Source organism: Salmo salar, chromosome 02 (assembly GCF_965601325.2).
Source record: "Salmo salar chromosome 02, fSalSal1, whole genome shotgun sequence".
Lineage (NCBI taxonomy): Eukaryota > Metazoa > Chordata > Actinopteri > Salmoniformes > Salmonidae > Salmo > Salmo salar.
The window spans coordinates 86,159,459-86,175,504 of NC_138292.1; the positions used below are offsets into that span (position 1 = coordinate 86,159,459).

Genomic DNA, 16,046 nt, shown 5'->3' on the forward strand with positions numbered 1-16,046 from the left:
TTATATAGGACTATAGAAGAGACTGTATATACAGTAGAATGTTCATTATAGAGCCCTATAGAAGACACTATATACAGTAGAATGTTCATTATATAGGACTATAGAAGAGACTGTATACACAGTAGAATGTTCATTATATAGGACTATAGAAGAGACTGTATATACAGTAGGTTGTTCATTATATAGGACTATAGAAGACACTGTATATACAGTAGAATGTTCATTATATAGGACTATAGAAGAGACTGTATACACAGTAGAATGTTCATTATACAGGACTATAGAAGAGACTGTATATACAGTAGAATGTTCATTATATAGGACTATAGAAGAGACTGTATACACAGTAGGTTGTTCATTATAGAGACCTATAGAAGACACTATATACAGTAGAATGTTCATTATATAGGACTATAGAAGACACTGTATACACAGTAGGATGTTCATTATATAGGACTATAGGAGACACTATGTATACAGTAGAATGTTCATTATATAGGACTATAGAAGAGACTGTATATACAGTAGAATGTTTATTATATAGGACTATAGAAGACACTATATATACAGTAGAATGTTCATTATATAGGACTATAGAAGAGACTGTATACACAGTAGGATGTTCATTATATAGGACTATAGAAGAGACTGTATATACAGTAGAATGTTCATTATAGAGACCTATAGAAGAGACTGTATATACAGTAGGATGTTCATTATATAGGACTATAGAAGACACTATGTATACAGTAGAATGTTCATTATATAGGACTTTAGAAGACACTGTATATACAGTTGAATGTTTATTATATAGGACTATAGAAGACACTATATATACAGTAGAATGTTCATTATATAGGACTATAGAAGAGACTGTATATACAGTAGAATGTTCATTATAGAGACCTATAGAAGAGACTGTATATACATTAGAATGTTCATTATATAGGACTATAGAAGAGACTGTATATACTATAGAAGAGACTGTATATACAGTAGGTTGTTCATTATATAGGACTATAGAAGACACTGTATACACAGTAGAATGTTTATTATATAGGACTATAGAAGACACTATATATACAGTAGAATGTTCATTATATAGGACTATAGAAGAGACTGTATACACAGTAGGATGTTCATTATATACGACTATAGAAGAGACTGTACATACAGTAGAATGTTCATTATAGAGACCTATAGAAGAGACTGTATATACAGTAGAATGTTTATTATATAGGACTATAGAAGACACTATATATACAGTAGAATGTTCATTATATAGGACTATAGAAGAGACTGTATATACAGTAGAATGTTCATTATAGAGACCTATAGAAGAGACTGTATATACAGTAGAATGTTCATTATATAGGACTATAGAAGAGACTGTATATACAGTAGGATGTTCATTATATAGGACTATAGAAGAGACTGTATATACAGTAGGTTGTTCATTATATAGGACTATAGAAGAGACTGTATATACAGTAGAATGTTCATTATATAGGACTATTGAAGAGACTGTATATACAGTAGAATGTTCATTATATAGGACTGTAGATGAGACTGTATATACAGTAGGTTGTTCATTATATAGGACTATAGAAGACACTGTATACACAGTAGGATGGTCATTATATAGGACTATAGAAGAGACTGTATATACAGTAGGATGTTCATTATATAGGACTATAGAAGAGACTGTATACACAGTAGGTTGTTCATTATAGAGACCTATAGAAGACACTGTATATACAGTAGAATGTTCATTATATAGGACTATAGAAGAGACTGTATACACAGTAGAATGTTCATTATACAGGACTATAGAAGAGACTGTATATACAGTAGAATGTTCATTATATAGGACTATAGAAGAGACTGTATACACAGTAGGTTGTTCATTATATAGGACTATAGAAGACACTATATATACAGTAGAATGTTCATTATATAGGACTATAGAAGAGACTGTATACACAGTAGGATGTTCATTATATAGGACTATAGAAGAGACTGTATATACAGTAGAATGTTCATTATAGAGACCTATAGAAGAGACTGTATATACAGTAGGATGTTCATTATATAGGTCTATAGAAGACACTATGTATACAGTAGAATGTTCATTATATAGGACTATAGAAGAGACTGTATATACAGTTGAATGTTTATTATATAGGACTATGGAAGACACTATATATACAGTAGAATGTTCATTATATAGGACTATAGAAGAGACTGTATATACAGTAGAATGTTCATTATAGAGACCTATAGAAGAGACTGTATATACAGTAGAATGTTCATTATATAGGACTATAGAAGAGACTGTATATACAGTAGAATGTTCATTATATAGGACTATAGAAGACACTGTATATACAGTAGAATGTTCATTATATAGGACTATAGAAGACACTGTAGACACAGTAGGATGTTCATTATATAGGACTATAGAAGAGACTGTATATACAGTAGAATGTTCATTATAGAGACCTATAGAAGAGACTGTATACACAGTAGAATGTTCATTATATAGGACTATAGAAGAGACTGTATATACAGTAGAATGTTCATTATAGAGACCTATAGAAGAGACTGTATATACAGTAGAATGTTCATTATATAGGACTATAGAAGAGACTGTATATACAGTAGAATGTTCATTATAGAGCCCTATAGAAGACACTATATACAGTAGAATGTTCATTATATAGGACTATAGAAGAGACTGTATACACAGTAGAATGTTCATTATATAGGACTATAGAAGAGACTGTATATACAGTAGGTTGTTCATTATATAGGACTATAGAAGACACTGTATATACAGTAGAATGTTCATTATATAGGACTATAGAAGAGACTGTATACACAGTAGAATGTTCATTATACAGGACTATAGAAGAGACTGTATATACAGTAGAATGTTCATTATATAGGACTATAGAAGAGACTGTATACACAGTAGGTTGTTCATTATAGAGACCTATAGAAGACACTATATACAATAGAATGTTCATTATATAGGACTATAGAAGACACTGTATACACAGTAGGATGTTCATTATATAGGACTATAGGAGACACTATGTATACAGTAGAATGTTCATTATATAGGACTATAGAAGAGACTGTATATACAGTAGAATGTTTATTATATAGGACTATAGAAGACACTATATATACAGTAGAATGTTCATTATATAGGACTATAGAAGAGACTGTATATACAGTAGAATGTTCATTATAGAGACCTATAGAAGAGACTGTATATACAGTAGGATGTTCATTATATAGGACTATAGAAGACACTATGTATACAGTAGAATGTTCATTATATAGGACTATAGAAGACACTGTATATACAGTTGAATGTTTATTATATAGGACTATAGAAGACACTGTATATACAGTAGAATGTTCATTATATAGGACTATAGAAGAGACTGTATATACAGTAGAATGTTCATTATATAGGACTATGGAAGACACTATATATACAGTAGAATGTTCATTATATAGGACTATAGAAGAGACTGTATATACAGTTGAATGTTTATTATATAGGACTATGGAAGACACTATATATACAGTAGAATGTTCATTATATAGGACTATAGAAGAGACTGTATATACAGTAGAATGTTCATTATAGAGACCTATAGAAGAGACTGTATATACAGTAGAATGTTCATTATATAGGACTATAGAAGAGACTGTATATACAGTAGAATGTTCATTATATAGGACTATAGAAGACACTGTATATACAGTAGAATGTTCATTATATAGGACTATAGAAGACACTGTAGACACAGTAGGATGTTCATTATATAGGACTATAGAAGAGACTGTATATACAGTAGAATGTTCATTATAGAGACCTATAGAAGAGACTGTATACACAGTAGAATGTTCATTATATAGGACTATAGAAGAGACTGTATATACAGTAGAATGTTCATTATAGAGACCTATAGAAGAGACTGTATATACAGTAGAATGTTCATTATATAGGACTATAGAAGAGACTGTATATACAGTAGAATGTTCATTATAGAGCCCTATAGAAGACACTATATACAGTAGAATGTTCATTATATAGGACTATAGAAGAGACTGTATACACAGTAGAATGTTCATTATATAGGACTATAGAAGAGACTGTATATACAGTAGGTTGTTCATTATATAGGACTATAGAAGACACTGTATATACAGTAGAATGTTCATTATATAGGACTATAGAAGAGACTGTATACACAGTAGAATGTTCATTATACAGGACTATAGAAGAGACTGTATATACAGTAGAATGTTCATTATATAGGACTATAGAAGAGACTGTATACACAGTAGGTTGTTCATTATAGAGACCTATAGAAGACACTATATACAATAGAATGTTCATTATATAGGACTATAGAAGACACTGTATACACAGTAGGATGTTCATTATATAGGACTATAGGAGACACTATGTATACAGTAGAATGTTCATTATATAGGACTATAGAAGAGACTGTATATACAGTAGAATGTTTATTATATAGGACTATAGAAGACACTATATATACAGTAGAATGTTCATTATATAGGACTATAGAAGAGACTGTATACACAGTAGGATGTTCATTATATAGGACTATAGAAGAGACTGTATATACAGTAGAATGTTCATTATAGAGACCTATAGAAGAGACTGTATATACAGTAGGATGTTCATTATATAGGACTATAGAAGACACTATGTATACAGTAGAATGTTCATTATATAGGACTATAGAAGACACTGTATATACAGTTGAATGTTTATTATATAGGACTATAGAAGACACTGTATATACAGTAGAATGTTCATTATATAGGACTATAGAAGAGACTGTATATACAGTAGAATGTTCATTATAGAGACCTATAGAAGAGACTGTATATACATTAGAATGTTCATTATATAGTACTATAGAAGAGACTGTATATACAGTAGAATGTTCATTATATAGGACTATAGAAGACACTGTATATACAGTAGAATGTTCATTATATAGGACTATAGAAGACACTGTAGACACAGTAGGATGTTCATTATATAGGACTATAGAAGAGACTGTATATACAGTAGAATGTTCATTATAGAGACCTATAGAAGAGACTGTATACACAGTAGAATGTTCATTATATAGGACTATAGAAGAGACTGTATATACAGTAGAATGTTCATTATAGAGACCTATAGAAGAGACTGTATATACAGTAGAATGTTCATTATATAGGACTATAGAAGAGACTGTATATACAGTAGGTTGTTCATTATATAGGACTATAGAAGAGACTGTATACACAGTAGAATGTTCATTATACAGGACTATAGAAGAGACTGTATATACAGTAGAATGTTCATTTTATAGGACTATAGAAGAGACTGAATACACAGTAGGTTGTTCATTATAGAGACCTATAGAAGACACTATATACAGTAGAATGTTCATTATATAGGACTATAGAAGACACTGTATACACAGTAAGATGTTCATTATATAGGACTATAGGAGACACTATGTATACAGTAGAATGTTCATTATATAGGACTATTGAAGAGACTGTATATACAGTAGAATGTTCATTATATAGGACTGTAGAAGAGACTGTATATACAGTAGGTTGTTCATTATATAGGACTATAGAAGACACTGTATACACAGTAGGATGGTCATTATATAGGACTATAGAAGTGACTGTATATACAGTAGGATGTTCATTATATAGGACTATAGAAGAGACTGTATACACAGTAGGTTGTTCATTATAGAGACCTATAGAAGACACTGTATATACAGTAGAATGTTCATTATATAGGACTATAGAAGAGACTGTATACACAGTAGAATGTTCATTATACAGGACTATAGAAGAGACTGTATATACAGTAGAATGTTCATTATATAGGACTATAGAAGAGACTGTATACACAGTAGGTTGTTCATTATAGAGACCTATAGAAGACACTATATACAGTAGAATGTTCATTATATAGGACTATAGAAGACACTGTATACACAGTAGGATGTTCATTATATAGGACTATAGGAGACACTATGTATACAGTAGAATGTTCATTATATAGGACTATAGAAGAGACTGTATATACAGTAGAATGTTTATTATATAGGACTATAGAAGACACTATATATACAGTAGAATGTTCATTATATAGGACTATAGAAGAGACTGTATACACAGTAGTATGTTCATTATATAGGACTATAGAAGAGACTGTATATACAGTAGAATGTTCATTATAGAGACCTATAGAAGAGACTGTATATACAGTAGGATGTTCATTATATAGGACTATAGAAGACACTATGTATACAGTAGAATGTTCATTATATAGGACTATAGAAGAGACTGTATATACAGTTGAATGTTTATTATATAGGACTATAGAAGACACTATATATACAGTAGAATGTTCATTATATAGGACTATAGAAGAGACTGTATATACAGTAGAATGTTCATTATAGAGACCTATAGAAGAGACTGTATATACAGTAGAATGTTCATTATATAGGACTATAGAAGACACTGTATATACAGTAGAATGTTCATTATATAGGACTATAGAAGACACTGTAGACACAGTAGGATGTTCATTATATAGGACTATAGAAGAGACTGTATATACAGTAGAATGTTCATTATAGAGACCTATAGAAGAGACTGTATACACAGTAGAATGTTCATTATATAGGACTATAGAAGAGACTGTATATACAGTAGAATGTTCATTATAGAGACCTATAGAAGAGACTGTATATACAGTAGAATGTTCATTATATAGGACTATAGAAGAGACTGTATATACAGTAGGTTGTTCATTATATAGGACTATAGAAGAGACTGTATACACAGTAGAATGTTCATTATACAGGACTATAGAAGAGACTGTATATACAGTAGAATGTTCATTTTATAGGACTATAGAAGAGACTGTATACACAGTAGGTTGTTCATTATAGAGCCCTATAGAAGACACTATATACAGTAGAATGTTCATTATATAGGACTATAGAAGAGACTGTATACACAGTAGAATGTTCATTATATAGGACTATAGAAGAGACTGTATATACAGTAGGTTGTTCATTATATAGGACTATAGAAGACACTGTATACACAGTAGAATGTTTATTATATAGGACTATAGAAGACACTATATATACAGTAGAATGTTCATTATATAGGACTATAGAAGAGACTGTATACACAGTAGGATGTTCATTATATAGGACTATAGAAGAGACTGTATATACAGTAGAATGTTCATTATAGAGACCTATAGAAGAGACTGTATATACAGTAGAATGTTTATTATATAGGACTATAGAAGACACTATATATACAGTAGAATGTTCATTATATAGGACTATAGAAGAGACTGTATATACAGTAGAATGTTCATTATAGAGACCTATAGAAGAGACTGTATATACAGTAGAATGTTCATTATATAGGACTATAGAAGAGACTGTATATACAGTAGGATGTTCATTATATAGGACTATAGAAGAGACTGTATATACAGTAGGTTGTTCATTATATAGGACTATAGAAGAGACTGTATATACAGTAGAATGTTCATTATATAGGACTATTGAAGAGACTGTATATACAGTAGAATGTTCATTATATAGGACTGTAGAAGAGACTGTATATACAGTAGGTTGTTCATTATATAGGACTATAGAAGACACTGTATACACAGTAGGATGGTCATTATATAGGACTATAGAAGAGACTGTATATACAGTAGGATGTTCATTATATAGGACTATAGAAGAGACTGTATACACAGTAGGTTGTTCATTATAGAGACCTATAGAAGACACTGTATATACAGTAGAATGTTCATTATATAGGACTATAGAAGAGACTGTATACACAGTAGAATGTTCATTATACAGGACTATAGAAGAGACTGTATATACAGTAGAATGTTCATTATATAGGACTATAGAAGAGACTGTATACACAGTAGGTTGTTCATTATAGAGACCTATAGAAGACACTATATACAGTAGAATGTTCATTATATAGGACTATAGAAGACACTGTATACACAGTAGGATGTTCATTATATAGGACTATAGGAGACACTATGTATACAGTAGAATGTTCATTATATAGGACTATAGAAGAGACTGTATATACAGTAGAATGTTTATTATATAGGACTATAGAAGACACTATATATACAGTAGAATGTTCATTATATAGGACTATAGAAGAGACTGTATACACAGTAGGATGTTCATTATATAGGACTATAGAAGAGACTGTATATACAGTAGAATGTTCATTATAGAGACCTATAGAAGAGACTGTATATACAGTAGGATGTTCATTATATAGGTCTATAGAAGACACTATGTATACAGTAGAATGTTCATTATATAGGACTATAGAAGAGACTGTATATACAGTTGAATGTTTATTATATAGGACTATGGAAGACACTATATATACAGTAGAATGTTCATTATATAGGACTATAGAAGAGACTGTATATACAGTAGAATGTTCATTATAGAGACCTATAGAAGAGACTGTATATACAGTAGAATGTTCATTATATAGGACTATAGAAGAGACTGTATATACAGTAGAATGTTCATTATATAGGACTATAGAAGACACTGTATATACAGTAGAATGTTCATTATATAGGACTATAGAAGACACTGTAGACACAGTAGGATGTTCATTATATAGGACTATAGAAGAGACTGTATACACAGTAGAATGTTCATTATACAGGACTATAGAAGAGACTGTATATACAGTAGAATGTTCATTTTATAGGACTATAGAAGAGACTGTATACACAGTAGGTTGTTCATTATAGAGCCCTATAGAAGACACTATATACAGTAGAATGTTCATTATATAGGACTATAGAAGAGACTGTATACACAGTAGAATGTTCATTATATAGGACTATAGAAGAGACTGTATATACAGTAGGTTGTTCATTATATAGGACTATAGAAGACACTGTATACACAGTAGAATGTTTATTATATAGGACTATAGAAGACACTATATATACAGTAGAATGTTCATTATATAGGACTATAGAAGAGACTGTATACACAGTAGGATGTTCATTATATAGGACTATAGAAGAGACTGTATATACAGTAGAATGTTCATTATAGAGACCTATAGAAGAGACTGTATATACAGTAGAATGTTTATTATATAGGACTATAGGAGACACTATATATACAGTAGAATGTTCATTATATAGGACTATAGAAGAGACTGTATATACAGTAGAATGTTCATTATAGAGACCTATAGAAGAGACTGTATATACAGTAGAATGTTCATTATATAGGACTATAGAAGAGACTGTTTATACAGTAGGATGTTCATTATATAGGACTATAGAAGAGACTGTATATACAGTAGGTTGTTCATTATATAGGACTATAGAAGAGACTGTATATACAGTAGAATGTTCATTATAGAGACCTATAGAAGACACTGTGTAAACGCTAGAAGGAAAAGCCTGGGATGTAATGTTTGATGAATAGAGAATCCAGGAAGGTTAAACCAGGTTCATGTTTGTCGGAGGAGGAGGAGGAGGAGGACTGAACGTCAGTTTAGTGCAGTAGAATAACATTATGTTGATCTACAGGATGACACACACACGCACCCTGCAGGCCCTGTTGGGCTCTCTCCGTGCCGCTAGGAACCCTGGGTAGGCCCCACCAGTTGCCAGGAGCTTCCTGCATAGTTAATGAGTCTGAATAATAAATAATGTCAACCTGTCTGACCTCACACACACACACACACACACACACACACACACACACACACACACACACACACACACCACACACACACACACCTCTGTGATACCTTGTTGTGATGTGCAGCTGTGTCTAGGTGATGTGCAGCTGTGTCTAGGTGATGTGCAGCTGTGTCTAGGTGATGTGCAGCTGTGTCTAGGTGATGTATAGCTGTGTCTAGGTGATGTGTCTAGGTGATGTGTCTAGGTGATGTGTCTAGGTGATGTGTCTAGGTGATGTGCAGCTGTGTCTAGGTGATGTGTCTAGGTGATGTGTAGCTGTGTCTAGGTGATGTGTCTAGGTGATGTGTAGCTGTGTCTAGGTGATGTGTCTAGGTGATGTGTAGCTGTGTCTAGGTGATGTGTCTAGGTGATGTGTAGCTGTGTCTAGGTGATGTGTCTAGGTGATGTGTAGCTGTGTCTAGGTGATGTGTCTAGGTGATGTGTAGCTGTGTCTAGGTGATGTGTCTAGGTGATGTGTAGCTGTGTCTAGGTGATGTGCAGCTGTGTCTAGGTGATGTGCAGCTGTGTCTAGGTGATGTGCAGCTGTGTCTAGGTGATGTGTCTAGGTGATGTGTCTAGGTGATGTGTCTAGGTGATGTGCAGCTGTGTCTAGGTGATGTGCAGCTGTGTCTAGGTGATGTGATCTACAGTCTTTGGTTACCGTAGTAATGTGAAATATTATAGGATGTTTGTCCTGACACTTTCTCTCTCTCCCCTCCCCCCTCAGTGTGTTGTTTCGTGGTTCATAAACGCTGTCATGAGTTCGTCACCTTCTCCTGTCCGGGGGCTGACAAGAACGCATCAGACGTAAGTACTAACTCTCTCTCTCTCTCTCCTCGTAATGGTGATTCATCACTGATATCAACTCATATCCTTCCTCTCTTCATATCTCCCTTCCTCCCTCTCTGTCTCCTCCCTCTCTGGACTGTTCGTATCACAGTAACTTCTTTAACCCCAGATGTCAGTCAGTCTCTCCATTCCTCCCTCCATATCTCCATTTCTCCCTCCATATCTCCATTCCTCCCTCACTCTCTCCATATCTCCCTTCCTCCCTCTCTGTCTGGACCCCAGATGTCCTCTCTCGTTCCATTCTCGAATCGTTCCCAGCAGGAAAACCTTCCCCGATAACACACAACCCTCCCGTAGTATTCCCACCACGTTCCCAACAGCGTTCCCACAGTATTCCCACCTTTCTCCAATGTCCCCCCAGGGAAAAATCACAGGGATAAGACAGGCGCGTGGAGCGGGTTTGTGTGTTTGTGTTTTGTATGTGTGTGTTTGTTAAATATTGATTATGTGGCCACTGATTAAATGGCTGTTAAATGAGCCTGACATTAATAAAGACAAGGTCAGCACTGTCCTGTTCTTCTGGCTGCTCTTGTTTCATGGGTCTGTCTAAAAGAACAGGAGAGGGTCAGTCTCTCTCTCTCTCTCTCTTTCTGTGTCTCTCTCTCTGTCTCTCTCTCTCTCTGTGTCTCTCTCTCTCTCTCTCTCTCTCTCTCTCTCTGTCTCGTCTCTCTCTCTGTCTCTCTCTCTCTGTGTCTCTCTCTCTCTCTCTCTGTCTGTCTCTCTCTCTCTCTTTCTGTGTCTCTCTCTCTGTCTCTCTCTCTCTCTGTGTCTCTCTCTCTCTCTCTCTGTGTCTCTCTCTCTCTCTCTCTCTCTGTGTCTCTCTCTCTGTCGCTCTCTGTGCCCCTCTCCTCCTCCTCTCCTCTCTCTCTCTCTCTCTCTCTCTCTCTCTCGTGCCTGCCCTCGGTCTCTCTCGGTCTCTCTCGGTCTCTCTGTGTCTCTCTCTGTGTCTCTCTCTGTGTGTCTCTATCTGTGTGTCTCTCTCTCTGTCTCCCTCTGTGTCTCTGTCTCTCTCTGTGTCTCTCTCTCTCTGTCTCTCTCTGTGTGTGTCTCTCTCTCTCGCTCTCTCTCTGTGTCTCTTGCTCTCTCTGTGTCTCTTGCGCTCTCTCTGTGTCTCTTGCTCTCTCTCTGTGTCTCTTGCTCTCTGTGTCTCTTGCTCTCTGTGTCTCTTGCTCTCTGTCTCTCTCGCTCTCTCTCTGTCTCTCGCTCTCTCTCTGTGTCTCTCGCTCTCTTTCTCGCTCTCTCTCTGTCTCTCGCTCTCTCTCTGTGTCTCTCGCTCTCTTTCTCGCTCTCTCTCTCTCTCGCTCTCTTTCTTGCTCTCTCTGTCTCTCTATGTGTCTCTCTGTCTCTCTCTCTCTTTCTGTCTCTGTGTGTCTCTTTCTCTCTCTGTGTCACTCTCTGTGTTTGTGTCTCTATCTGTGTCTGTCTGTGGTAAAGGAATGTTGACCATTGCCCTCTCCCCTGTTGACCTCATAAAGCATGAGAGATAATGGAATGTACAACGTGGCACCGCTAGGTTAATCAACTAATAACACACCTCCCTCAACACATACAGTTGAAGTCGGAAGTTTACATACACTAAGTTGACTGTGCCTTTAAACAGCTTGGAAAATTCCAGAAAATGATGTCATGGCTTTAGAAGCTTCTGATAGGCTAATTGACATCATTTGAGTCAATTGGAGGTGTACCTGTGGATGTATTTCAAGGCCTACCTTCAAACTCAGTGCGTCTTTGCTTGACATCATGGGAAAATCAAAAGAAATCAGGCAAGACCTCAGAATAAATATTGTAGACCTCCACAAGTCTGGTTCATCCTTGGGAGCAATTTCCAAATGCCTGAAGGTACCATGTTCATCTGTACAAACAATAGTACGCAAGTATAAACACCATGGGACCACGCAGCCGTCATACCGCTCAGGAAGGAGACGCGTTCTGTCTCCTAGAGATTAATGTACTTTGGTGCGAAAAGTGCAAATCAATCCCAGAACAACAGCAAAGGACCTTGTGAAGATGCTGGAGGCAACAGGTACAGAAGTATCTATATCCACAGTAAAACGAGTCCTATATCGACATAACCTGAAAGGCCGCTCAGCAAGGAAGAAGCCACTGCTTCAAAACCGCCATAAAAAGGCCAGACTACGGTTTGCAACTGCACATGGGGACAAAGTACTTTTTGTAGAAATGTCCTCTGGTCTGATGAAACAAAAATCAAACTGTTTGGCCATAATGACCATCGTTATGTTTGGAGGAAAAAGGGGGAGGCTTGCAAGCCGAAGAACACCATCCCAACTGTGAAGCACGGGGGGTGGCAGCATCATGTTGTGGGGGTGCTTTGCTGGAGGAGGGACTGGTGCACTTCACAAAATAGATGTCATCATGAGGGAGGAAAATGATGGGGATATATTGAAGCAACATCTCAAGACATCAGTCAGGAAGTTAAAGCTTGGTCGCAAATGGGTCTTCCAAATGGACAATGACCCCAAGCATACTTCCAAAGTTGTGGCAAAATGGCTTAAGGACAACAAAGTCAAGGTATTGGAGTGGCCATCACAAAGCCCTGACCTCAATCCCATAGAAAATGTGTGGGCAGAACTGAAAAAGCATGTGCGAGCATGACCTACAAACCTGACTCAGTTACACCAGCTCTTTCAGGAGGAATGGGCCAAAATTCACCCAACTTATTGTGGGAAGCTTGTGGAAGGCTACCCGAAACATTTGACCCAAGTTAAACAATTTAAAGGGAATGCTACCAAATACTAATTGAGTGAATGTAAGCTTTTGACTCACTGGGAATGTGATGAAAGTGTAACGATCGTCGTTGTAATGATGGTCGGACCAAGATGCAGTGTGGGGTAGGTTAATCATATTTATTAATGATAACCAGCAACAAAACAAGAAAGAGAAACCAATGAAACGTACAGCCCTGTAGGGCTCTACAGCAACAATACAACAAAAACAAGATCCCACAAACAGGTGGGAAAAGGCTGCCTAAATATGATCCCAAATCAGAGACAACGATAGACAGCTGCCTCTGATTGGGAACCATACCAGGCCAAAATAGAAATTCAAAAAACTAGAGTACCCCCCCTAGTCACACCCTGACCTAACCAAAATAGAGAATAAAAAGGCTCTCTAAGGTCAGGGCGTGACAGAAAGAAATAAAAGCTGAAATAAATCATTCTCTCTACTATTATTCTGACATTTCACATTAAAATAAAGTGGTGATCCTAACTGACCAAAAACAGGGAATTTTTATTTGGATTAAATTTTAGGAATTGTGAAAAACTGAGTTTAAATGTATTTAGCTAAGGTGTATGTAAACTTCCGACTTCAACTGTATTGTGAGTGACCCACACAAAGGGTATCTCTCTCTCTCCCTCTCTCGCTCTCTCTCCCTCTCATCTGTCTGTCTCTCTCCCTCTCTCTGTCTCCATGTATTCCTTTCTGTCTTTTTCTTTTCCCTTCTCTCTGGTTTCTGCTTCTCCCTCCATATAATCTTGTTCCCATTCGCATTATGAGTTCCAGGGGTAACAGTCACATTATGAGTTCCAGGGGTAACAGTCACATTATGAATTCCAGGGGTAACAGTCACATTATGAGTTCCAGGGATAACAGTCACATTATGAGTTCCAGGGATAACAGTCACATTATGAGTTCCAGGGGAGTTATGTTGGATAACAGTCACATTATGAGTTCCAGGGGTAACAGTCACATTATGAATTCCAGGGATAACAGTCACATTATGAGTTCCAGGGGTAACAGTCACATTATGAGTTCCAGGGATAACAGTCACATTATGAGTTCCAGGGGAGTTATGTTGGATAACAGTCACATTATGAGTTCCAGGGGTAACAGTCACATTATGAATTCCAGGGGTAACAGTAACATTATGAGCTCCAGGGGTAACAGTCACATTATGAGTTCCAGGGGTAACAGTCACATTATGAGTTCCAGGGATAACAGTCACATTATGAGTTCCAGGGATAACAGTCACATTATGAGTTCCAGGGGTAACAGTCACATTATGAGTTCCAGGGATAACAGTCACATTATGAGTTCCAGGGGTAACAGTCACATTATGAGTTCCAGGGATAACAGTCACATTATGAGTTCCAGGGATAACAGTCACATTATGAGCTCCAGGGGTAACAGTCACATTATGAGTTCCAGGGATAACAGTCACATTATGAGTTCCAGGGGTAACAGTCACATTATGAGTTCCAGGGGAGTTATGTTGGATAACAGTCACATTATGAGTTCCAGGGGTAACAGTCACATTATGAATTCCAGGGATAACAGTCACATTATGAGTTCCAGGGATAACAGTCACATTATGAGTTCCAGGGATAACAGTCACATTATGAGTTCCAGGGATAACAGTCACATTATGAGTTCCAGGGGTAACAGTCACATTATGAGCTCCAGGGGTAACAGTCACATTATGAGTTCCAGGGGTAACAGTCACATTATGAGTTCCAGGGGTAACAGTCACATTATGAGTTCCAGGGGTAACAGTCACATTATGAGTTCCAGGGGTAACAGTCACATTATGAGCTCCAGGGATAACAGTCATATTATGAGTTCCAGGGGTAACAGTCACATTATGAGTTCTAGGGATAACAGTCACATTATGAGCTCCAGGGGTAACAGTCACATTATGAGTTCCAGGGGTAACAGTCACATTATGAGTTCCAAGGGTAACAGTCACATTATGAGTTCCAGGGGTAACAGTAACATTATGAGTTCCAGGGGAGTTATGTTGGATAACAGTCACATTATGAGTTCCAGGGGTAACAGTCACATTATGAGTTCCAGGGATAACAGTCACATTATGAGTTCCAGGGGTAACAGTCACATTATGAGTTCCAGGGGTAACAGTCACATTATGAGTTCCAGGGATAACAGTCACATTATGAGTTCCAGGGGAGTTATGTTGGATAACAGTCATATTGTGGTCTGACCTTATTTTTGTTATGGTCATATTGTGGCTACAGAAGCTCCCTCCCTCACTCCCTCTCTCAATTAAATGTAATTCAATTCAAGGGGCTTTATTGGCATGAGAAACACAATTTTACATTGCCAAAGCAAGTGAAATGGATAAACAAAAGTGTAATAAACAATTTTGATAATTAGCGGGTATCGGCCTAATTCAGAGGATATTTTTGTCTAGTTAAATAAAGGTTAAATAAATAAAATAAACATATATTTTAGCAAAATTCTGCATGCAGAGTCTCAATTTGGTGTTTATCCCATTTTGTGAATTCTTGGTTGTTGAGCGGACCTCAGACCTCACAACCATAAAGGGTAATGGGTTCTATAAATGTATTGA

The 16,046-nt window shown here is 36.2% G+C and overlaps 1 protein-coding gene across 2 annotated transcripts in view; it reads left to right on the top strand.

The window, feature by feature from the left end:
* LOC106594520 (protein kinase C beta type) overlaps window positions 1-16,046 on the top strand; it is a 97,402-nt gene that overhangs the window by 32,605 nt on the left and 48,751 nt on the right. For both annotated transcript variants that reach the window (XR_014382273.1, XM_045711386.2), the window contains exon 3: window positions 10,599-10,678. Coding sequence is in view for 1 of the 2 variants with exons in the window: in XM_045711386.2 (XP_045567342.1) it covers window positions 10,599-10,678 (80 nt within the window). In the remaining variant the exon portion in view is untranslated. The remainder of the gene's footprint in view (window positions 1-10,598; window positions 10,679-16,046) is intronic.